This window comes from Rhinolophus ferrumequinum, chromosome X (assembly GCF_004115265.2).
Source record: "Rhinolophus ferrumequinum isolate MPI-CBG mRhiFer1 chromosome X, mRhiFer1_v1.p, whole genome shotgun sequence".
Classification (NCBI taxonomy): Eukaryota; Metazoa; Chordata; class Mammalia; order Chiroptera; family Rhinolophidae; genus Rhinolophus; species Rhinolophus ferrumequinum.
This window is the reverse complement of record NC_046284.1, coordinates 107,244,853-107,271,197: the sequence shown is the minus strand read 5'-3', so window position 1 is coordinate 107,271,197 and position 26,345 is coordinate 107,244,853. Positions and strand designations below refer to the sequence as shown.

The window sequence follows — 26,345 nt, the reverse complement described above, 5'->3', positions numbered from 1 at the left end:
AATTGATGTTTACCAAATGGGAAGGGGTTGGGGTGCTGGGTGAAAAAGGTATAGGGATTAAGAAGTGCAAATTGGTACTTACAAAATAGTCATGGGGATATAAAGTACAATATAGGGAATAAAGTCCATAATGTAATAACTGTGTATAGTGCCAGGTGGTTTAGTAGACTTATCAGGGGGATTACTTCATAAGTTATATAAATGTCTAACCATTATGCTGTACACCCAAAAGTAATATAATATTGAATGTTAACTATAATTGAAGAATCAAAAAATAAAAAAAATTTAATCATCTATTCATCAAACATGGAGTACCTCTTATGTGCACAGTGCTAGATTCTGGGGTATAAAGTTGAATAAGCAAAACATGGTCCGTGTTTTTATGTTTAGAATTTTTATATATAGGATACATATGTCTATATAGTATATATTTCCATATGTTATAAATATTTATATGTATAGGGTGTGTGTGTGCGTGCGTGTGCGTGTACGTATTTTGGATGTAGGTTGGAGTTGAAAATAGGACGTTAGGTTAGCCTAGGGTGGAAGGGTGAAGTGGTGAGATTTACCTTTGTAGAGATTTTAGCCCTTGTTGCCAAAAGCAACTGGTTTTCTGAATTATGGCAATCTTAGCTTAAATATATTTCATAAAGTAACACAAAATACTTGAGAGCTGATTTTTATAACTCTGGCTAACTTGATCCTAAACCACCAGGATGGCTTTTCCCCCCAAAAAATCAAGCCTTCTAAAACTAGCTTGTAAAAACCCCCAAAATAGCCCCAATCTAATAATTAGAAAGTATGTCAGATGAAATTCAGAATTTCTTAACATTGCACTGAAGTATAGTCAATTGAAGAAGATAACGGTTTTCTTAAGTAGAGTTATATTGATTAAGATTTCTATGCAGCATTACCCAACCGAGTCAATCAGGATTTTGCATACTTCAGGTTTGAGGAGATTCAAATACTTGGAGAGTTTCTTAGGCACTCTCCTACACAGAGTAATTTAGAAAGTGTACATAACGTGGGTTGTGCAGAGGTGTTTGAGGACCTGCTTTATTCAGCTATAGCAGTTCTTAAATTTCCTAGCCTCAGGACTCCTTCACACTCTGAAAATAATTGAGGCCTCCAAGAGCTTTTGTTTATGTGGTTATGTTGATATTTACTGTGTTAGAAATTAAAACTGAAATTTTAAAAACATTTATTAATTTAAAGTACCAATAATCCCATTAAGTGATTACAAAAATAACATTTTTCCATGAAAAATAGCTATATATTTCGAAACAAAGAAAAATTAGCTAGAGGAGTAACCTCATTTTACAATTTTGCATATCTCTTTAATGTCCAATTTAAAAGACATCTGGATTCTCATATCTGCTTGTGCATCCAATCTGTTGTGATGTGTAGTTTTGGTTGAGTATAGGAAGAAAATCCAGTTTCACACAAATACATAGTTGGAAAAAGGAGAAGTATTTCAGTAATTTTTTCAGATAATTGTGCATATTCTTCTTTGATTCTACACTAAAACTCTCTAAGTGGTATTTTCTTAAAGGTTATTTGTAATGTGAAATCTGAAACCATGTCAATGAACTTTGTGTACTCTCTTACATTAAACTCTGGTCGTCTATATTGTACTTTGGGTATTTTACCCATGCATGACATTACGCATTGTATATTTGTTCAGTGTTGGTTCCCTGAGTTATACAAAGCTTCCAAATTTTATTACACAATATCAAAACTCACATTTAAAAATATTCCTACTTCTGTCATCAGAAAAGTCTGTAAGTGTTGGGAAACTATTGTACTCACAGAGTGGAAACAAGTTTTCCAGAATTCTAATTTGCACTTGAAAGGTTGAATTTTATCATAGACAATATATACTGTGAGTTGTTTTCCTTGAGGTGGCAGGCTCACTTGGTTCTTGAGAAATTGTCCGCCAGAATCCCAAGTTAGAATAACTGTAGTCGGCCTGTTTTTTTTTCAAGTAAAAATTGTGTTCCATGAAAAAGGCAGCTAGTTTAGCTTGCAACTCAGTTGCTCAAGTACTTTTCCACGAGCCATTTTCTTCACTATGCAGTAGAAGAGCCTTGTGCAGAATTCCTGTTTGCACACAAAACACTGGCCTTATATTCAAGGGTTGAGAGCTTAAAAATTAATAATTTTTAACTGCTTTATCAAGAACATTCTTAAGTGAAAGTTGCTTTTTTTTTTTTAAACCGAGTGTGTGGTGGTATAGAATACAATGACTATTAGTATGTGTGGTACTTAGTGCTGCCCTGATTCATGTTTATAAGATACTAGAATCTTTCCTGACCATTGCTTCTGCATCATCAGTGCAAATAGTATTGTTAGGAAAATAGTTTTGATCTCTTAACCCCCTGAATGGTTCCAGGAACCCCTGGGGGTCTGCGTACCATACTTAAGTGACCTAGTCACGTAGCACCATGTTCTCTGTCCTTTCTCTTGTCTTTTGAAATCCACCTTTTACAGAGTTAGATGTTTCCCTCCTTTCCCTTGTGCATATTGAGTTACAGTCCAATAGACTTATTTTCTCTCACCTCTTGCTTTTAACTGTTGCTTTTTCCTCTGCCTAGAATCTTCATGCCCCTGTTGCATTTTCTTCAAATCTTGTTTTTCTTTCATGTGCCTGCTTAAGTTTTTTTTCTTCCATGGTTTCTGCTGTCAGGTGCAAGTGATCTTTGCCTCTTTAAACTCTCTCCATAACATTTGTTCACATCTCCCTCCTGGCACATGCAGCTTATTTTAGAGGTTTGGGTTTTGTTGATGTTTTTTTGTGGAATGGGGAGTAATTTACTAATACCAGATGACTGTCTTGGTCATCTTGCAGTACTTTACAGTGCTTGAACTTAGTGAATTATTGCAGAATGAGTGAAATCATTTATTCTGCAAACATTTGATTTGTACTCTACACCACGCATCGCTCTGAGCACTGGGAATGCAGCTGTGAGCAAGGTTGCAGTGTTCTACTTTCATGGCGCTTACTTTCTGTTACACTCACTAATTCTGCCTTTGTAGAGCTTATGGTGACAGTGTGAGTAAATTCAGTGATTTCTGGTGCCTTAGGGATTTATTTAGGCTAGAGAAGTGTAGCCATTATCCATCATCTATTGTCCTAACCAATCAGTTAATTCAGTGAGAGAATTGCAAACATTAGAAGAAACTGTAAAGCTGCATAGAAGACTGAATTTATAGTCTTAATTTTTTCTATCCAAGTATTATGTGCCATGGTCCATAAACTTGTATTTCTTTTCTGTCAGGGTTGTATCTGGTTATATTAATTACTAAATAAAGGGGAAAGGAGCCTTGAGGATGGAATGTCTAAAGATTCTCTGAAAGAGTTTTCTACATATAGCTTCTATCATTTTTATGTTGATGTGGCTAGTGTGATTCTAGCAAAGATGTATTTGTCTATATCAATATGAGAAGAGTTTTATTTTAAAGATTGGGACTTTTTGTTCCCTCTTTTTGTCTTTTAGGCATTGACAAAGGATCCACAGGATTACCCTGATAAAAAAAGCCTACCTCATGTGCATGTTGCCCTCTGGATAAATTCTCAAGGAGGCAGAAAGATGAAAGCTGGAGATACTGTATCATATGTCATCTGTCAGGTAAAACTATCATAATTAACAAGACTCATACTACTTAAGAGCCCATAGTCAAATCCTGATCCCCACAGTATCTTATTTAGTAGTTTTCCAAATAATTGATGCTGTCAAGAGATGGTTTAATCTGGTTGGTTTTATAGCATTGAAGCATTAGTCAGGAGTATGGCAAATTTTATTAAAATTTTCGCAAACCATTGAAGATTAGTGTTTTGGTTCACTGAAATTAGTTTGGTGAGACAGGCGTATAACAGTTAACTACTGTTTCACCCCTAAATTAACTTTAATGACAATGCAGATGAGTTTGGTCATAGGTCCAGCAGTGGTCCTTTCTCATTTCTTTTGCAACAGTTCCCATTATGAATATTGGTAGAATAAGAGAGTAAATGTGTTTTTCCCTAGCCTATGTTCAAATAGTTACTTGAAAAAAATAGGAAATGCATGATACATGGAGAAAGGTGAGAGATCCTAAAAAAACATGTCTTATAAAGAAAACACAATGAGCCAGTTTCATTTCCTTTTTTTGTCTTTTGAGTGGAAGGTGCCTAGAACCCCCCTCCTTAACTTCTCCCTGTTCCATGAGGTACCTCTGAGGCACCTCTAGGCCTTCTAGAACACAGTTTGAAAGCAGTAACTCATTTCTTTTGAGAGCAGCATGCCTCTAACAGGAATGGGGAGAAAGAGTAGGACAGAAGAGCATTTTTTTTTTCTTTGAAAACACTTAACTCCAGTTGGAACAATGGACAGGTCTCGTTTCTGCTCTCTGTTAAAAAAATTAAGTCTGTCATAACTTCTATCCAAATCTTTAAAATTACTATGGGGTGGTTTGTCTACCAAAAGGCATAATTCATCTGAATAAGACTTTGTTTTTAATTAATTATTGCATTGTGTTGTTACAGTACAAATTTTTAGATAAGCCTCAAGCTTCACCGCAATATGATGGACCTTTATCGAACTGCAATTAACGTGTTTATTTTTAAATCAGAGTCTTTTCAAAATCTAAAAGTTGTCTGCCAATATGTGCTCGGCCCTGTAGATGATGTCCACAACAAGTGATGGAAGGATACGGACAGGAACGAGCACTTGACTCTGTCTCCCTCCTAGGGTTACTCTTGATTAAGAACTGGTACAAGAAGCCAATTCCTGCAAAAAAATATTTCCTCAAATGGCTGACTCGCTCAAGCCCTTCATGTGCTTTGCATATTGCCTCAAACAAGTCTCACCTCAAAAAAAACAATTTTCATATTATGCAAATAAAGATTTTAGCAAATAGGCTAGTTTTGTTTTCCCCTCATGTCTTCACATACATGGAAAAACTCTTAGATTATTAATGACAGACAGGAGCAGATGGCAGCATACAACTTTTAAAATGTACGTATAGGTTCTGTGAAATAGCATCTAATAATGAAATCCAGCCAGAGTTATATTTTGGCTAAATCTGTGATGGAGATGTATGGTAGTATGACCGATGTATTTAAAAGTCAAGCTTATGTTCCTTGATGTCTAAATCAAGGCTTATGATATCTAGGCCTTATGATATCTTCTTCTCAGGTCTTATTGGTACAGAAAAGCTTAAATGCTGATGATGCTAATATAATACAATAAATCCAGTTTGATGTCTTTTTCAACATTTCCCCCATCCACTGGTACTGGATCTTAACTTACTTGCTTGTTAAAACTGCAGTTTACATTTCTTCCTATTTATTATTCTTCTTACCGTGTCTGAAGAAAAGCTGTAGGACTTTAATTTGCCTTTTCTCCCTAACAGTGGGACACACCCACTTTCACCAAAACTGCTGTGGCTACAGAGCCAGGAGTGCAGTTTCCAGGCTCTCGCCCTCACGTGGAAAGGTGCTGGCTCGGGTAGTAAATGGCCATCAACTGTGATTGGATGGCCGTCAGCTGTGGCTAGTTGGCCGTCAGCTGTAACCAGTGAGCCATTGGCCACTAATGTAACTGCCATGGCTACGCTAACAGCTGATGGTGGCTGAGCTAACAAGTGCAGATTGCAGTTAGCAGGGCGGATTGCAGCTAGCAAGAGAGGTGGGTTGGCAGAGAGGTGGACGGCAGGTTGCGAACAGCGTGGCTCCTGCTTCCTGTGTCTCCAACCCAGCCTCCAGTAAGACTATAGTGGTGTGACTCCCCTACCTATGGCTCCGTGGGTGTTCCTTTTTGGCCTCACCATGTCCTGCGTTCTTATGTGGAGAGCGGGACCAGAGACCCCGCATGACACCCTGCATGACAACTGCCTACCTCTTTTGCTTTTAAGCACTCAGATCATTCTTTCCGTGCTTCATAACACAACCATGTTTTTTGAAAAAGTCTGATTAGGCATTTTAAGAGAACTGCTTATTACTCTAAGCAGAGGTGCCCTCCATTAATAGCCTATCTCCTGAACAGGTTCTGTTCTGTTTAAAATTTTCATGTAGAATATAGTGTTCTACTGATAGTTTATTCAGACTATAAATTCAGATGAGTTCAGGGTAATATTTTTGGTACCTAATTTATATTATAGTTCATGGTCTTGTAAAACCTACACGAATTATTTGCTGAGATCTGAAATCAACTTCCACTTATTGTTTAAGTTTTAAATTCTTAATTATTTAACTTTCAGTGGACATAATTTCCATAAGGCATGCCTGTAACATTTGAAGGGGCCCACTTATCTCCTGTTTAAAAATGTTTTCCATTAGTTTCCTACTGAAGGTGACTACATAGTTTTGAATGAATTGACTCCACCTGGTTGTTTCTGTGAAGTATGAGTTTTGAAGTTCACAAATTACTACATGGGCACTTCCAGGAAGACCAATATGGCTCCTTAGTCTGTTTTTAATGGTGTATGCTGCATGTTACTGTATACACCATGGGGTCTTGCTAGGTTTGAGAATTAGGTCTTTGAGGGGTAGATCTTATGTCACGGCCTAAATGTTTTTCCAATACAATTCAGCAAAACCTGTCATCTTATCAATTCCTTTGAATTTAGTCATGTTTGAGCTCAGATTTTTTAAATACAATAAGAGATATGTTTGGGTTACTGTTAAAACTAGTCTTTTGTGTGGATATTTAAAGTAAAATCTTTTTCAATTGAGAATATGTGTAGAAATTGTCAACTGCTTTTTTACAAATATACTTTACTATGAGAACATCTTGTAATGATATATTGAAAAGTAACCCAAGTGCTCTTTTAAAAAAAAAGCATTTGCCTCTACAAATCTGATTTTTATTCACCATTAAAAGTTAGTAAACTCAACATTGCTATAATATTAAGGACAGACCAGTTTTTTAAAAACTCTAATTCTATAAATTAATGGTATTTCACGTGTTTGTTAAAAGGCAGTCTGCATGCAGCTGTGGTGTGTAAAGACACTGCCCAAAGATATTTCACACACTTTCTGTCGTTGCCTATCACCATACTCTGATCTAACAATTCAGACTTCTGAAAGGGAAATAATTAAAGTTTATTCTGCCATTTTTTTACTGTGTTGTAAACTGAAAAATAATTACAAGCAATTCTTTTTATCTGTGATTTGCTTTCTTTCTCGGTATTTCATTATATCTTAGAATAGGTAGAACCTAGTTGGTAAGCATCCCAGTTTTTTTCCGTCAGGAATCTCTCCAGAGAAGGAAGCCCTTGCTCCAGTTGCGGTAAAGACGGCCGTGTGGAAGGTTGCCTCTACCTTGGGCTGGGCACTGAGCTGAGAAGGGACTGATTGTAGCAGGAATGAAAGAAGAAGACTCACAGTATAATCAGTTTTGCTGAGCACTGTGAATAGTAATAATTTACCAGCTGAATATTAAATTCTGTTGTTGCAGACGAGAGGAAGAGTGGAGTGAGTTGGATGTTGGTCCAGTAGAGTGATGACTTTTTGATTCACAGATGATGGTGGCATCACCCACAGGGCTGTATATGGGCCAATGACACGGAGTTTCACAACTTTTTTATAGAGTTAAGGGGAAGCCATTGAAAGGCACTCTGACCCATCTTCCTTGCCTTGAAGAGCCACATAAACAGCACAAAGTGACATGCCCTTCATTCCAGTGGCCAAATATTTTGTTTCTAGGGCTCTGCCAAGCCACCAGATACCTCATTAATTTTACTTTTACCTATTATATCTTGTACATAAGTGACTACTCTGTGGGTTTCATCCCCCTGTCTTTTCCCCTTGCTTGTTTGTGTCTCACTGATACATATAGCTCTCAAGGGAAGTATTACCCCCAGAGTCTTTTAGATGATACTGTGACTACGTTGCCTACATGAAGGGATCATTAACATAATAAAAGGACCACACATGTTTCTTGTCATCAGTCCTAAAAGGCCCTTGTGACTAGACTAATTGTTAGCAAGTCTTCTCAATGTGTTTCTGTGATGTGGCAGGTGGAATTATTTAATCTAGTTATGCCATCTTGTTGGTTTCATGTTTCAACAAAAAATAGAACACAACACATGCTGCTGGATTTACATTCTTGGACAGTAGGCGAGATGTTCTCCTTCATCTTCCTACTCTTAGATGCATATGAAATATTCACCCATAGGTCAAAAGGACTTGGTGTTTGGAATTGAATACACAACATTTGAATTGTCCTTTTTGACCAAGCAAGTATGTATGTATTGTTGAATTTGACACAACCCTACTTATATGCCATGTCCTCTTGCAGGATGGGTCAAACCTGAGTGCGAGTCAAAGGGCCTATGCACCTGAGCAGCTGCAGAAACAGGACAGTTTAACCATTGACACCCAGTACTACCTGGCCCAGCAGATCCACCCAGTCGTGGCTCGGATCTGTGAGCCCATAGACGGAATTGATGCTGTCCTCATTGCAACGTGGTTAGGTAAGTGCCCCGAGCTCATGTAGCCCCTCACCCGTCCACAGCGACGCACGGGTCCTCCCTCCTTTAACTGTTGTTGGCCCTTTTCTAGGCATGGCGCTGTGTCGAGCAAGCACTTCCTGGTTTGTGCTTTGGCATTTATCTTTGGTGGTTTGGTGACCAGTGTCTGTCTCCCCTCTTAGACTGTGAACCCTGCATACTTGGTACCTCTGTAACCATATGCCTTCTCCGTAGTTGGTACTCAATCAGTAAATGCTGAGGGCAGGGAGAGAAGGTAACAGAAAGGATGGAGAGGATTGTAGGTGCCATTACAAGTCTCTGAGTTTACGTTGTTGTAACTTTGGTGAATTTCCATTAATAAGGAGATTGATGGTATCTTGATTATTGGCTTATTTTATCTCTGTCTCTAAAGGTATTGTCATGTAAAGTGAGAAAACACGGCTTTTTTTTTTTAACATTGAAGAGTTTATTCTCACTTGCATTTAAATTCTTCTAAAATTGGACTCCCTGTTATCTTCTAGGAATTGGCTGATTCCTAACATCCCAGGAGGTGCCAGCCACCCCTGAAACCTCAGTGTTTGTTTGACGTTTTGCTGTGTCACCAGATTGTCATCTCTTGCTTAGAAATATATTTCATAACCTGTGTTGATTTCATTTCTAGACGACCAGCATGTAAAGAGTTATATTGCCTTAGGCTGTCCACTCTCTATTCCATTGTACGCACACAGGAATATTTTTAGAGTACTGTCTAACGAAGTCCTTAGGTGGTTCCTCACTATCTATACGTCAAGTCCAGAGACACCTTTGGCAGTTATGGACTCTAACTTTCTAGCTACAACCTGTATTTCTTAATCTAGCTGCAAGCCTTATTTCTTAATCAGTATATTCAGGGTCCCTGCTTCATGGAAAATTCTCCCCCCCTTCTCATGGAAACGTCTGCCTTACGCCATGGGCTTTTGCATCAGAGGGCCTTGTGTTCAAATGCTGGTTGTGGCTCTGTGGCTTTGGTAAGCCTGTAAACCTTGGTCTAAGCCGTGGTGTCTGGAGTCATGGACTAGAGTTGCTCTGAAGGAGCGATAAGGCGATGTGTGTGAGATGCTCCGCACAGGCCGGGAGCAGAGGGCGTGGTCAGTGCATGCCGTCAGCCACGTCCCACCCTCTTGCCAGGTTCCTGCATAAATATGCCCACACTCCTCCGGTCCATGAGATCTGCACATAGTTAGTGCTCAGTGCACGTCTGTGGACTGAGATTGGACAGATGAATGATCAAGTCACATATTTGCCATCCTGCCCCTGCTGAGTTTGTGTCTGAGTTCCTCCTGCCAGCCCGTTTCCACTATCCCATCAGTGTCTGCTCTGGAAGTGGAAGCTCATTTTTGACATTTGCCTAAGCAAAACATAATTAGGAAGATAAAATTCTGCTACCCAAATCATCATATAATGTATTCTCAAAGTTGAGTTGTATTTGATGATATTTATAAATCCTCAGCTGGGAGGTGGGAGTGGACGTGCCCGACATCTTTCAGCTTCCTTCTTTTTTTCCTCTCCTCTGCATTGAGTGCTTACTCTACTGGGTGCTGTGATAAGTATTTTGCTTATGTTTCTCATTGAATCCTTGGAACGACCTCATGAGGGTATGTGGTATTAATTCCATTTTCCAGAGAAGGAAGCTGAGGCTTAGAGGAGTGACTGACTTGGTCTTGTCACATAGCTAGTAAGTGACTGGCTGTGGCTGGATTGGGACCCAGCTCTGCACGACTCCAAAGCTTGTGCCCTTAACGACTGTGCTAACCTGCACTGCCCTTCTCAGCTCTGCGACGGGGTGACACGTGTCCTCAGCCAGGAGTGGGATGGCATGGACACGAAGCATAGGAGCTTCAGCCTCTCCCTTCTGTCCCCACTGTGGGTCCCACCCCTCCCCACTGAAAATCCCTGAGCAACCCCTGAGCAAAGCTGTTTCTTTGTTTCGGTGAGATTCCCAGTTTTTCCATTTGTGTCATCACATGGTATTGACTTTTGCAGTGCTGAGGAGGGGTAAATGGAACAGGCCCCGCCCCGTGAGTGACATTTACCAGCTAAGTGTGGAGCCTTGTGTTTCAGCAAAAGAGCGATAAAGGGTGGTGGAGCCTGCCCAGCAGATACCCTGATGTTCCACTGAGATACGCATATCAAAAGGGGGCCAGATTGATTTTGTTAGTTCCAGGGTCATATTTCAGATCATTTGTTTAATCTACATTAAGTAGTAGGCAGATTTTGACTTGCTTCAGGGCAGGCTATCCTAACTGCAGCAGCCTGATAAGCTGCCTTATGAATCTAGTTTTCACAGGTAATTTTCCCAGCTGGCAGCCCTAGTGGGTCCCGTCTTCAGAGGGTTCCTGTTATTGCTGACTGATCTCCGTCTACGGAGGGAACCTGCTGTGCTGCTTGTGCACGGTCTCACATGTCTCCATCTCGCCTCCCTCATCACCTGAAAGCTCTAGGTTACCTCAGAACCTGAAAGCCTTGGCAGTACGGACACTATTCTGGGCAGCCTCTTCTCAGGTCCAGGTAGCTAGCTGATTAGAGCTACCAGAAGGGCCTATGTCCTCGGCCTTGAAGGAGCTGCTGCTGCTCCCTCTTTTTATCTTATTTTTTCTCATTTTTATCCTTTGCCACTTGGCGGCAGTTTTTTTTTCTCCCCCAATTTTTTTTTATTGGGGAACAGTGTGTTTCTCCAGGGCCCATCAGCTCCAAGTCGTTGTCCTTCCATCTAGTTGTGGAGGGCGCAGCTCAGCTCCCAAGTCCAGTCGCCGTTTTCAGTCTTAGTTGCAGGGGGCGCAGCCCACCATCCCATGTGGGAATTGAACCGGCGACCCTGTTGTTCAGAGCTCTGCGCTCTCACCACCTGAGCCATCCAGCCGATGGCAGCAGTTTTTATAGTGAGGGCGTGTGAGGTTGTCGCTGTGCAGTCGCCCTCCTCCCTTTCTCGTCCTCTTGTCCCACGGCAGCCCCTGCCGTCACCAGTGGTATCCACATATCTGTCTCCATTAGTAGTGAATCTCGTAGTCCTCTCTCCCTCTTTCCTCAGAGGAGGCCCCATGTTCATGAAGTGTGGGCAGCAAGTGCCCGTCACCATGAAGATCTGGAGGAAACATTGCCGTTTACCAGGCAGGTCTTTGCAGGCATCTGCCCCCTGCCCTATTCAGTAGCTACACTTTGATCTGCATCCTTTGTTCCTCCACCCCAAGTGAAAAATTAGGGTGGCTGTTCTTCACTAGGGGATTTGAGGGCCCTGCTATCAGTTCTCACTTAGCCTGTGGTTTTAGAGAGGAGGAGGGAGGAGATGGGGAAGTGGTGGGAAAGTAAGGGGAGTGTTAGGGGGTGCGTGGTTTCTAAGAGGTGCAAGCTGTAGGCATAAAATTACTGTAATTTGTCTTTAAAATTCTAAATCTGTTTTCTTTATATAAAAAAACTGCAGTTAGTGAACTGACACTGTTAAATAAGTTGAAGTGTACAAATGTATACATAAAATACAAGCCCTCCAACTGCCTAATCACAGACATAAAATAATTCTCTTGCTTGTAATGTAGTTTTTATCTTTGATTAATGAAATGTATTATAGTGTTGAAACTTTAGTGAAGTTTGATACTTTGTCCTTTGAGTTAGTACAAAGAAATCAAGAATAATGGCATAATTTCATTTAGGAAAATTATTAAGTTCATGATTTTTTATTTTTAAGACTCTTTTGTGGAGAGCAACTATATTTTTCAACTACCTTTTTCTTTTTCTATTGCTTTTATACTGCTTTCCTTGAAATGAAAGGCAAGCATCAAGTGTTGGTTTTTATCCTGTGGCTTCACTTTGAACATTTTCTATTTCTCCCCGTCAAGAAACCTCCTGAAGTCTGTCTGGTGGCATGTTGCATGGCCAGGTATTCTGTATGGGAAGGCCATTTTAGTGAAAAGGAGAGAGGATAGTCTATTAAATGAGTGAATGAGTAAGTCTGTTGAATTGAAAGAGAATGATTTGTTCTCTAATAACTAATGGTCCTCATTATCCCACAGTAAAATGTGTATCATTTTTCTGAAACCCATGCAAGATTATTGCTGTTGGGCTTACATAAAGCAAAATTTTACTCTTTTCCATCTGTGAATAGAAAAAAATATAGTATTACTCTTCTATACAATAGCCCTATGGGAAACGTGGCCACTGAAACTTGGAACTCTTAGCTTTTGTTCTCCAGACTATAGGTTTTTCTCTCTCTTGTGCTAATGAAAGCTCTATATTCTGTGGATGAAATATTCACGGTGTGCGTCAACATCCAAATCGTCTTCTGTACCGAGCAAAACAAGCCAGTGATGAGAATAGTCTAAAGTTCATTCTTGAGTTTCATCCTTTAATAAATTTACGTTTCATGTAGAACGATACTTAGAATTATATAATATATTTTCTCCAATGAGTGATGATTTGTACAATAGCTGTCAAGTACATTTCTTCATGGTCAGTGATAAAAATTTCAGGCATTTACCCATCTGGGCAGTTTTCTCATTGGTCCTGAGAAATTATTGATGTTTGAAGAACCTGAGAATTTAAAAATTTAATCTCGGAAAGTAGTGCTTGAAACAAGACAGGACACATTTAACCTAGTGCATTCCTGGGTTAAATTAGAAGTAAAAATTCTTTTAAAAAAATGGCTGTACCACTCATGTTACAGAAGGTAATTTTTCTCAGTAGACAGGATCCAGTAACATCTTCTAAGAAATAAGTACAACGCTGGGCCAAGCGGTGTTTGGGGTACCTTTGACAGACTACAAAAGATGGGGAGTAGAATGAAATACAGGTGGTTGGGAGTAGAATGATGTCACCAGCAGGCGCCTCAGGTATTACTTTATAAATCAAGACTTTTGCCTTTGTTCACGATTAAGCTCTTATGTAGAAGAATGCCCATACATGACCTTCATTTCCAAACCTTAAATATTTTCTATAAAATAATTAATAGTAAAATTTAAGTAGATCGCACCACATGCAAAGTAGGACATTAAATCTTGTCAGCTGATAAGAGCCACCTCTTCCAGGATGGAGTGCCATTCCAAGTGCATGATCAGACGGCTCAGGCTCCCAGCCTAGTTTTGTATCCATTGAATGCACTGATGGTGAAGACCCGTTCCTCTCAGCATCTTAATGGGTGCTCTAGGGACACAGAGTTGAGTCAGCCTTGGTTTCTTGATTCAGATACAGCCCAGTGCACGTAGTTGATTTCACCATTGTGCGGAAGTCTAGTGGACAACACCAGGTATGTCCCGGAAGAGGTAAAATACAGGACTGTTGATGTTCAGGGGAGCAGAGACCACTTCTAGCTGGGGCCACCAGAGAGGAGTGTATAGACATGGAGGCATTTGAGGCATTGTGGGAATGTGCTGTGGAGAGGCCAGTGTGGAGCTTGGAACGGCTGCCTTTACCCACCCCCAGCTTCATGGCAGTAGTCCATGCCCTCTCGGCCACTCCCCGTGGCACGTCAGGGAATTCACGAAGAGCCTCTTAGAGTGTATCAGTTGCAAAGCTTTGCGCCTCCGTCCCTATAAGGGAAGCACATGATTTTGTTTCTGTCCCACTAGCCCACAATGCTGAGGGCCTACAGTGACACTTCTCACCTACTCAAGCAGAGACCTCTGAGAACTGAGAACTGGGAAGCAAATTAGAGCATGTTTAGAATAATTGCTCAGACTAGTAATTCCTAACTCTGGTTTCGTAACACTTGGAGTTTCCAAAGGAAAATGGGAACTTACTGAATTATTTCAGTTAGGTCAATTTTTAAAAAATTTAACTTTATTGAGGAAGAATTGACAAGTGTAACTGTATAAATCTAGTGTACAGCAATGATGGTTTGATGTACGTACATTGTAGAATGATTATCATCAAGACCAAGATAGTTAACACATCCATCACCTCACATAGTTAACTCTTTTTGTAGTGAGAATACTTAAGATCTAATCTCAGCAACTTTGAAGTATACAATACCATATTATTAACTATAGGTCCATTTTATAAAAAATACATTATTTTAATTAAGTACACCAAAATGACACGAAGATTATGTAGCCCGTAGAAAAATGGGTAAGACAGAATAAGTGAAAACAGCTGAATACAGCACTGTACATAGATACTTAAATGATATTAAATATATATGTGTGAATAAGACAGGAAAGGGTGAAGATGGTGAATTAGAGGTTCTTGTTTAAAAAAAGTCAATATTGTTATTTTATTAATAAAAATAAGGTAGTTTTGTACAAAATCAGAAAGAAGTAAAATGGCTAAATACTTGCTAACTCACTTCTAAAATGGGTGTTTAGGGACCTTCAGCCTGGCTCTTTGCCCCCCATGTCTACCAACGTATCTGGAGAGAAGAGGGCTTTGTTGTAAGAGAAGCAATTTTTGGTTTATTTATTTTCCAAACATTTTTTCAATATAAAGTTACTATCTTTTCTCAGATTTAAAAATAGGAAAGAAGACACTTCTGCAGTTTTCTCCTGCCCAGAGGTACATGCCTCAGGACGTTCAAATTCACGTTCAGACATGTCATCAAGGGCATTAAAAACAGTAGAGTGAGATCACGAAACTGCTGCCCATCAGGATTTTTTTTTTTTCTGCCAAGATTTTGGGAGTTATCATCTACAGGACAATAAAAAAAATCTTTGGAGTTTATTTAACCCAGAGGTTTGGATAATATTTCTTTTAAAATACTCAGAATTTTTCATTTGTCTTATGGAGAGGTTTATGGTTAGTGTGAAAGGCAGTTTCAGTTGTCTGCCACATGTATAGTCCATTGTTTAAGTTGGATCTACAGTATTTTTAAATGTTTTATTACGGAAAATACTAAACATGTAAAATAGTAACGAGAATTGCATAAGAAGCCGCGTGTGCTTGACACCCAGCTTCATTTGTCTGCAACTGTGGCCAGCCTTACTGCATTTTTCCACCTCCTGATTATTTTGGAGTACATCATTGAGATCATATAATTTTATCTGTAAATATTTCATTTTGCATTTCTAAAAGACAAGGATTCCTTCCCCCTTTTCAACATAGCTACAATATTATCATCACTAAGAATAAAAACCCTGTATTTCCTTCATTTTGTCAAATATCCAATAAGTGTTCATATTTCCCTGGTCAGATTATGAATGTACTTCTTTTAAAAAGCTCTTTGTTTGAATTGGAGTCCATTCAGGGTCCATGTGAGAGTTAATCTCCTCTTACCTTTTTTTCATCCTTTTCACTTATTTGTTAAAGATACTGGGGTTTGTTTTTTTGTTTTGTTATGTTTTGTTTTGTTTTTGCCTTACAGAATTTCCCTTATTCTGGTCTTTGCCAGTTGCATCCCAGTGGCATCCTTTAACATGTTCCTCTGTCCCCTGTATTCTCTGTAAAGTGGTAGTTAGCGCTAAAGACTTGCCCATAGTTCAGTTCACTTTATTTTAATTTTTGCTAATACTCCTTCCTCGGTGATGGTGTGTACATCTGTGAGGAGGTAGGTACAGGATGTCTGGTTGGAATGTAACACATTTTGAAACAAACATAGGTATATCATAAGAAATATTCAGTACTCACTTTTCTTACCTTTTCCAATGTGCATTTTCTTGTGTAACATACATACAGAAAAGGACACAAAACCTAACTGAACAGCTTGAAGAAGTTTCACAAAGTAAACCCATACTAGTGTAGCTAGCACTGAGCTCAAGAAACAGTATATGACTACACCCCCAGATGCACCCTCATGTCTCCTTCTAGAAGCTATCCTCTACCCCTGAAAATTACTATCGTGACTTCTGACATCACAGATGAGGTTTTCTTATTTTTGCATGTTATACAAGTTGTGTCTTTATTCTTTGTGTCTGACTACTTTCATTCAATATGTTTGTGAGATTGGTCCATGTGGTTGTACTTCTTTACTGTGTAGTAGTATTTCTTTGTTTGAATATACCACACTCTGACTTTTCTCACCTGTGGATTTTTTCCACACTTGAGCAATTATGAGTAGCGCTGCTTTGAGTATTCTTGCACAGGACTTCTGTGGAACAATTGCATGTATTTCTGTTGGGTATGTACTTAGGAGGAGAATTGCTGGGTCATGGGGGACATGTACTAGTATGTTCAGGTTTAGTAGATACTGCCAATTTTTCAAAGTGGTTCTAATTTACACCCCCTACTGTATGAGTGCTCCGTGTTCTTACCAACCCTTGGTGTTTTCTTTCTTCTTCTTCTGTGGTGGAATAATGTTGTGGTTTTAATATGCCTTTCTTTCATGACTAACAGTGTTGAGTACCTGTTCGCATGCCTAGTGGCCATTTGAAAGTCTCCTTTTGTGAGGTGCCTGTTCAAGTCTTTTCCTACTTTTCTGTTGGGTTGTCCTTTTCTTACTGACTCGCAGACATTCATTCTAAATGAGTCCTTTGGAAATATATGCCACAGACCTCTTTGGTATGCTTTTTTTTTTCAAGTGTAATTTGCATATCGTGAAATGCTACAATCTTAAGAGTATCATATTTATCTAGACAGAACATCGCCGTCACCTAGAGAGTTCCCTTGTACCCCTTCCTAGTCCGTACTCCCCCTCACAAAAGCAACCACTCATCTGTTTTCTATCACGATAGGTTAGTTTTGCCTATTATAGAATTTTGTATAAATGATTTCCTATGGTATATACTTTTTTTTGTTTGGCTTCTTGCACATAATATATTTTTGAGATTCATTCATCTTTTTGCATCTGTCAGTATTCATTCTTTTTCATTGCTGAGTAGTATTCCATGGTAGATTATATTAATATTAGGTTATTCATGCTTATGTTGATGGGCATCTGGATTGCTCCCAATTTCTGGTTATTATGAATAAAGCTGTCAGACATTCTTGTGCAAGGCTTTCTATGGATGTAGCATTCACCTTTTAAAAATTTATTAAGTATTTTTCTTTAATCGTACTAAATTTTCAGTTTTTGTATTGTTCTCTGAGAAGTCCAGATATATGAATGCCTGGATTTGTGCAAAAGATAAATGATTTATTTCCTAAGAGAAATTTTTAGAAAAAAAGTTCACAGTAGGATTCCATTAATTAGCTTCTCTAGTTGTTTAAGTGAGTCATATTACAAACAACTGCTTGGTTGTACATACCAGTTGGTCTGCTCATTTGGAGTTTCATTCATGGGGATTTTTCCCTCTTCCCCCCTTGTGTGAACATATATAATTGGCTTTACTCTAGTTATTTGCAGTTGCACTAATAGAGACCTTGTCTTTAAGAGACAGAAAATTATTTGGTCAAATGTATTAACCTCTCTTTCACCTGTGTTTGGGACTTGTGTTTTGAACAGTGTAAATACTCCTTGGTAATGGTGGCAGGTGAACATTCTAAAAACAGGTAGTTCACAATGGTTAGAAAGTACAATGATAGGAAAAATAATGTGTTTGCTAAATGTCACATTGGAAGTGTGTATAAGAATATGGTGATCTTAAGTGAAAAACAGCACTGCTGAACTTCACCCCAATGCCGATGATGTTACTTTCTATAAATACTTCTTGAAACATGAGAGCTTTGATCCTGTTCCCAAAATAATGTGAGATCCTATAAATTTTCTAATTATAAATGACAGTATTTTAATTTTATTCCACTGCCCCTTCTGCGCCTCCCCCCTCCCCCCCCAGCCCAAGGAAAGATGGTGTGAGTAGACCACTACAACAAGTCACAGGATTGAATGAAAGCGTGCATCATTTCTGCTTATTGTGGGGAACACCACGGCTGCTATTCCTCCAGAGAACTGGTGCCAAGCCCAAGTGGGCTGCTCCTTTTATTCTGTGCCGGACCAAATGATTCAAGTCATCCGTCAAAAGCTAGTCTAGTAGAAGTGGAAGTTCCTTTTCTCAAATGGGGCATAAAGTTTATTTCTTTAAGCCAGTTGTTCAGAGAAAGCTCTCCGTTGAAGAGAAGGAATTTGGAATTCAGTCTTGCATCTCTTGCTCAAAGACTAATAGGATTACTTACTGTGTGGTGAGCGGTTTAATATTGATTATACAGTGTATATGCATGTATGCCAACTGCGATTATAAAGATTTTACTTTGATGTCATTTCTGACAAAAGTCTTTAATTTTGGAGACCATAATTAGAAATGGCGTGCTCTGTAGCAGCTCTATTCCACACATTTAAAAATTCAGAATCTACCTCTAGGTGGCAGCACCAGATACTTTTTTCCTGTTATTTTCACTCCAGCCTTAATGAGTTATATACAAGCAGGAAAACTTTTAAGTCTCCTGAAACTTCGAAATAAGCTGCTTATTGCCAATTTCATGAGGATTTGGAAAAATTTATATGTTGAATAAGCCAGGGGGTTGTTTAAGCCTGGATTTTGACCTTTGAAAAAAAAGATTTCTGTCAGTGGTGATCCTTACTTTTTAACATGACATTGTATGTTTCCTTAAAAAGATTTAATTTAGCTCTCTGTGATTTTGCCTGTTGAACTTATAATTGTCCTCCCCCGCCCAAAATCACTTTTTAGGACATTTTTGTATACAAGTAACTTGTACAAGGATCATTATATACCTAATTTTATAAGGTAATTACAGTGTTTTCTCCCTTTATATTTTAAAAATTTAACATTGATTTATGACCAAGAGTGCTGAAATGAAGACGTCCCTTCTCTTGAATAAATTCAGCTTGGGAATAAATCTGAAGTAATTAGCTAGGCCAGTTGGCTTTGTCATTTCCATGAGCAGATAAGGGCTGTTTGTGGAAATGGACATTTAAATAGATGTTTCATAAAGCCTGATATTTTTTCATAACTTGTGGCCACTTGTTGGGCTTTTCTCCATAAGTAGCAAGGTAACCCACGTCCAGTTTTGACTTACTCAGCAGGCAACCTGCCCCCACAGGGCCTGAGGTGCACCTAAGGGGGCCATGGCTGGTGGGGAGGCCTGGAAAGCTCTTTCATGGCTTCTCTGTCACAGCCCAGCCAGTTTTGTACATGTGCAAAGCCAGCATTGTTTTGTTCCTTGATTTTTGGGTTGTGAAAGAAGCTTGCCTTTAAGAAACCCCTTCCTTATTATTTTTCTTGTTCCTTACTTTTTGAATAGTAATAGTCTGGGAAGTTGGTGAATAATGATGCCATCAGAGAAGAGGTGAAGTTGCTTTCTCATAATCGCAAATAAAGTGAGACATTATGTGACTACAGTTGTGTTTAGAACTAGAGTTTAAGGAATTTGCAAGTTAGCTTTCACTACAGAAAAGAAATGGCATCGTCTACAGGCATGGTCTCTCACTCAATTCTGCTGCCCCTCCTTGTCTTTAAATGGCACACACTTAACTAATTTGCTGTTTCTCTTAGGGGATAAGTAACTTATAAAATCAAAATGTATATTGAATCATGGAGCCAAGTGACCTATGTTACAGTGATTTACGTCACTAACCAAGAACAGTTTTTCAAGTTGCTTTGAATGTGTATTTTGTTTTGTTTTTATTATACACCATCATGCTGGGAAATATTCACTTTGATTAATTCTTACAAAGAGCAGCTATTAACTTGCTATGCAATATGAGCATGTGTTTTATCGATTTTTCCAAATGCATAATGTTGAATGAATGTCGTCTGGATTAAATAGTTCATCCACTATTTTATGTTTTCATTCATATGACATTTATGGAGTGTTCACCACGTGATAGGCACCATGGAAAACAGTTTGTCCGCTAATGTCTGATTTAAACTTCAAAAGCACATTGTCAGGGTACTATATCCATTTTACAGGTAAACAAACTGAGACTCAAATCTCAGCCTTATTCTTTGTTCAGCACGTTTCCCCTGTGTCAGAGTCAGCCTCAAGTCTTTCATATAAATTACTAGATGACACTTGACAATTGACCAAATAAGATTTAGGGTCTTGTTAGATTACTTACCTACCTATGTAGCTGTTGACAGAGTCAAAAACATTTTTAGATATTTTGGGTATTTGAACTTTTTCCTCAGTGACTATTTTATATTACTTATTTGCCTTTATACTAAAATTTATATGATTGTTTTCCTTAGATTCCTAAACAGCCTAGAATTCTTAGGGATTGCTAAGGGATGCTTTCAAGAAAACATTATAAGGTATAGTGTGGAATAATTATGTGTAAATTCGAATGGTGGGTTTTGACAGATATGCTTTGACCAAGGGTAAATTAAGGTTGGCCTTAAAATATTTCTTTCCTCAAATAGTTTGGGGAAACAAGATAGCATAAACTATGCATCAATTGATTTCTTGTGTCATTTTGACTGAAATATGGAAAGTATATTTGGTTTCTGGATTGTCGAGAACACCACTTTGGCCCATAGGATCTGTGGATTCATTTTATTTTTCGCACATATTTTAAATTTCTGAATTCAGAACACTAAAAAACCATGCCGCGTTTTATCTTAGATGCTGCTACTGAATTTTAACCACTGAATTAGATTGCAACCTACATGCTGTTAACTACTGAGCCAAGATGGAATCGACCAGTGCATTGAAATCAGGATTAGCAGTTGTGTCTGCACTTGAAGGAGTTGTAATAGCAGTGAACTTGTTTTCTTTAATGGGATTTTTATTCTCTATTTTCAGTTTTAATGGTGCTACTTTGATTTTAAGAGATTTTCTTAATAACAGTGCACATGTATTTGAGATTTTCACTGTAACTTTAAGAAAAGAGTAAAACCTTCCTATAGAAGTCGTTAGTCACTTCCAAACCCAAATGTCCACTGGCATATTTGTATATTGTTTTAATGCTGTTTACTTGTTTTATTTATAATCTCTTATGAAAAGAGAAGCCATTTGTCCATGTGGCATGAGCCTCTGTCTTGAGTGCAAATGGTTTTGTGTGTGTGCGTTAATTTAAAATCCTTCTTTTGTGCATTTTCTTCTTTGGGGTATTTTTTGGATATGGGAATTCAACTAATTGTACCATACTGAATTTGTTGTTTTTTTTTTAACCTCAATAGGACTCGACCCCACCCAGTTTAGAGTGCATCATTGTCTTAAGGAGGAAGAGAATGATGATCTACGTGGTGGCCTAGCCCAGCTCACCGATGAAGAGAAATACAGGGACTGTGAGAGATTCAAATGTCCATGCCCTGTGTGTGGAACTGAGAATATTTACGATAGTGTCTTCGAGGGTTCGGTTAGTTGTTTCTTTTTATCTCCTTTTTCATTTTGTAAGCGAAGCAGTATAAAGGCCTTTTCTCCCCACTGTGTGTATAAAAGGGAAAAAACCATGCATATTGCTTTTATGTGTTTAACGAATTTCAGCATCATATGAATTCTGCCTTCACAACTTACTTTATTTCTGCTTGAAAACTCTTAGTAGAATGTGCTTGAATATTGTTTTTGGCTTCCTAGAGTGTGTGGCCTTGGTTTTTAAATGGAATCTCTTAAAACATCTATATTATCTTAAAGTATTTTTATTGTAATTCCTTAATTAGTAACCTATATTTCCCTACTCCCAACCCAGTTTATTAAGACTTAGAGCAGTATTCTTCTTTATCTTAAATCAACTTAATGGGAACTAAGTGTTTTTGAAAAGTTTTTGTTTATCTTTACACATCCCACTTGCCTCCTTTTTGACAAAGGTACTCTGATTATCTTTTCTGCTGTCTTTGCATGCCAGACATTAAAAAAGTCACAGGGAGACATTCCTTTCAAGAAGTACTGCCAAAAAATGTATCACTGACCTTGGATCAGAACTTGAAACCTAGCCAATTTACTTGATTCCACTGCAGTGTTATACATCTACTAGCCATTGGCAAATGAGTAGGCAGCAGAACCATGTAAAACCTTGAAACTGAAAGAAAATACATCTTTTATCTAAATTAAAAGTAATTATTTTAAGTTAATTTGGACAAACAGCAGATGTTTTGCATTTTTTTGAATCAAAACAAAGCAGTCTTTGGATGCAAGTGCAAGGAAGAGGCAGACACAGATCAGCAATACTTGCTAAATCCTTGAGTTTTGCTTCATTACAGCTGTAAATAAGATAGTTAATTGCATGGAGGCTTGACGACTTGCAGATGGGCTAACTGTGGAAGAACCGATGTCAAGCTCTGAAATCTCTTCCACCTGGAATTGCTTAGTGTGGCGCGTAGGGTTATGTACCAGATTGGAGCAGGAAACCAAGATGTTTTAAGTATCAAGAAGGAAAACAAATGCTCCAGAAACCCCAACAGTTTTCCTATATATTACATTTGCTTTGTCTTTGCTTAAAACAAAACAAAACAAGACATTTTCTCTAACTACTAATAATTAATTCTTTCAAATTTCTACTCTTCCTGCCTCCCCTCCCCGAAATACATTTCATGGGGGGTTGTGTTGCAGAAATTTTAGATCTGCTAGGCTGACAGTACGTGATTGCTTTGTGGTGTAATACTTAATATTTAGGCTTTGTTCTTAAAATTAAGCTGACAATATGAAAGCAAACTAATGTCATTAGTGCTCTTACTTTATCCAAGTTTGAAATGAATTAAGTGCAAATTTTAAATTTTGATTAATATGTCTAAAAAGGATGTTTATTTCCAGTAACGTGACTTTACTGGTATTTTCACCAGCAAATTAATTTATCCATAGAGTCTGTCGTGTACTGAATGTTGTTTAAAAAGTGATTTTAGGGTTTTCCCTTTGACATCGTACTCCATTATGATGGTGGCAAAAGACAGGAAGGTATATGTGACTAAGAGGATCTTTGGGAGGAAAGCAATTGAGAAAATAGGGTTAAAAATTCACCAATAAAGTGAATTCAGAATATTGTACACCCAGAACAACATGTAAGTTTTTAAGCACAAGAAACCTTTTATAACCTTTTGTGTAATTGTCTGTCTTGACTTCTATAGGGAACCGATATGGAGCTCAGCTTGTATCGTTGCAGTAACATCAACTGTAACGCTTCACCTATGAACTTTCTGGTACAGCTGAACAACAAATTGATCTTGGACATTAGACGTTGCATTAAAAAATACTATGAAGTAAGTATCCATAATGAGTTTCTTACATGCACAGCTTATTTAGGTTTGGTACTTGTTTGAAAATAAAACAATGTGGTTTTTAATTATTGGTTTTTTATGAAACTGAAACATTTTAAAAAGACTTGGGAGGAAAATGATTTGATTTTCTATTGAGCATTATCTCACTCATTAATGAGGAATATTTTAAATAGTGAAATTTTCACTATTGAGGAAAAGTGAGAATATAATCAGAAAATGGTTTAATTTATTGTTTCCTAATAAGTAAGATTAAATGAAATGGTCACTCAGATGTTTGGACAGAGGAGGGAAAATCAGTGTTGTTTATCTTTGTCAAGGAGAGGCATAATATCTTATGTGGTGATTTGAATAAACTGCCCGCTAGCTAATACTTTGTGTTTATGTGGTAATCGAAGCCATTTCATAGCTTAGTTGTCCCAGGAAATAGAACTAAATATGTTTTAAATTTAAATGCAATTTGTCTGACATTTTAAAAACAATATCTAATTTGTTAAATACAGAGTAAAAATGCCAGAACAGTGAGTGAGCTGTCGGTGTTAGAAAGGAGGCTTTTTTCAAAGTTTTTGTTTTGTTTTTAATACATTTTGTGTGAATGAGGTTTTTTTCCTTCAAAAGTTAAAATAGAAAACTCCACAGTTCCCATTTTATTTTTCTTACTGTTTCCTTATGTCATTTGTCATCTAAGCAAAATTTCTATTACTTGAAAGTTCACTGTGGCTTATTTAAAGAAGCTACATTGGCAAGACATTTCCAAAAATGCTCAGGTTCTATTGGGTAAGACCCATGACTGATCAATATTTTTCTGTAATTACTACTTATATGTTAGTTAGCATATAATGTAGCATTTTCTTCTTTAAAATGGATCTAATTAAATGAAAATCGAGTATTAGATCATTAGGATGAATAGCGAAAACAGAGTTACAGTATTGTGATTTTGGAGTAAAATAATTTGTGTTTGTCCAAAAAAAAAACACAAATAGATTTGTCTGAAGATATTTTTAAAACAATAAGTATGCCTACATTTTGAGAAATCTGAAACATTTTAGTGAATAATGCTGTGCTGTTCTTAATGAACAGTTGGATGGGAATAAAGGTTATCTGTGGATTCACGTTGTGCAGTAGATGAAATGTTCAGCACATGAAATGCTAGGCCTTTATTTAGCATGAAGAGCCCAAATCCAAACTATTCAGCTCCTCATTTACAGACCTCAGTGAACAGACCATGATTCTTGGCTCTTGGGAAGAATTCCGAGTTTTCTCTCTGTGTTTAGTCTATCAAAATCTTCACCATGGAAATGTTAATACTAGAAGAAACTCGTGTATTTCCTTCTATAAGAAGGGACAATCTGTTTTGACTACGTTGGGAATAGGCAGAAAAACGATCTGTATAGTCAGAAATATGCCCTAACTGAAAGATGGATTTCTAACCTTATTGTGTGTGTGTGTCATGGTGGTGGTGGTGGTGGTAGTTGTATGAGTATTTTTCAAGCTAAATAACCTAGTTTTATGCGTCTAGACATTTAACCCAAGGTTTCTGTAGCATTTGCTTCAATTGTCTTGTCTGCCAGCCATCTCACTGACCACAGCTAGCAGTTTTCCTGTAGTTACTGCCCACTTGATTGACTTTCCTAAGAGATTTCTAATTAAAACATCCAAATAGCCAAATTAAAATATCCAAATTGATATGACTGTCCTCAGTATTGGGGACCTGTTTCTCTTCTTTCTGATCTTAGTCATATGCGATTAGATGGCTTCTTTTCTCGGCCCCACGCTGAGCAAATGTTTCAGATATTCTCCAGATCAGAGCTATTACACAGAAAGCTCCTGCACCCCTAGACTGTTCTCTTTCCTCCTCCCCCCAGACTTAAATGAACTTTTGCAGGTAGAGGGACATGGTGTCACGTTTCTTTTTTTTTTTTATTGTTCCTCAAGTGACAGTGATTACAGTTAGGTCAGTGTGCTGTTCCGTAGGGATGATGGTCCAGCTGGAGATGAACGCACCAAGTGGAGACAAGGATATTGGTAGCAAGTGCAGGCACACCTCATTTTATTGCGCGTCACCTTACTGGGCTTCACAGGTGTTGTGTTTTTTACGAATCGAAGGCAAGACCCTCCACCAGCAAAAAGGTATCACTCATTTTATTGTGATACTTGCTTTATTGCCATGTTTTGGATCCAAACCCACAATATCTCCAAGGTGTGCCTGTATGGACATTGACTATTCTCTGAAGCTAATAGCCAAAGGGGTGTCCTCCTATTTTGCGAGTTAGAAAATACTACCCACTGGACGTAAAAATTGTTCATAGACTGAGAGCAGAATCTCCATATTTTTTTAATTTCAGTCTTAGAATCTCTGCAGGGAAAGTACAACCTACATTGAGAAAGGAAGGCATCTCGGTAAAGGAGCTTCAGGAAGACAGTGGAAGAGTATGGTACTTGACCAAACATTGTACCCTGCCAAGGAATAGTTCTAGATCACCAAGAAATCGGGTTGTCAGGAACAAAGGGACAGAAGTTTACAGTCACAAAGTATACTGCTACATCACTTTTCTTTTCAAAGAATATATCACACCTTCTTTGCTATCATGAATAGATAGTAGTTACTGAATAAATGTGATATAACAAACATTTAACATTTTAAGTATCTGAGACTCTAGCATATTATAATGTTTTAATACTGGCTCTTTTAATAGGAGAGGAAATGCTTTTTTCTCTGTATATACAGCAATGATTGTAACCCTCTAATTCTCATTTCCTAGAACATTTAAATTTCAGTATACATAGAAATACCAAAAGCACCAACCAAGCAGGATATTCTAAGTATTATATTAATTTCTTTAGGAAGAAAACAACTCTAGTGCTTTATCCTGAAATTTGATGAAGCATTGAGAGACT

General features: G+C 38.0%; 1 protein-coding gene across 2 annotated transcripts in view; it reads left to right on the top strand.

Moving 5' to 3' along the window:
• POLA1 (DNA polymerase alpha 1, catalytic subunit) overlaps positions 1–26,345 on the top strand; it is a 282,474-nt gene that overhangs the window by 120,002 nt on the left and 136,127 nt on the right. For both annotated transcript variants that reach the window (XM_033117633.1, XM_033117628.1), the window contains exons 31-34: positions 3,498–3,629; positions 8,280–8,454; positions 21,420–21,598; positions 23,301–23,432. In XM_033117633.1, coding sequence (XP_032973524.1) covers positions 3,498–3,629; positions 8,280–8,454; positions 21,420–21,598; positions 23,301–23,432 — 618 coding nt within the window. The remainder of the gene's footprint in view (positions 1–3,497; positions 3,630–8,279; positions 8,455–21,419; positions 21,599–23,300; positions 23,433–26,345) is intronic.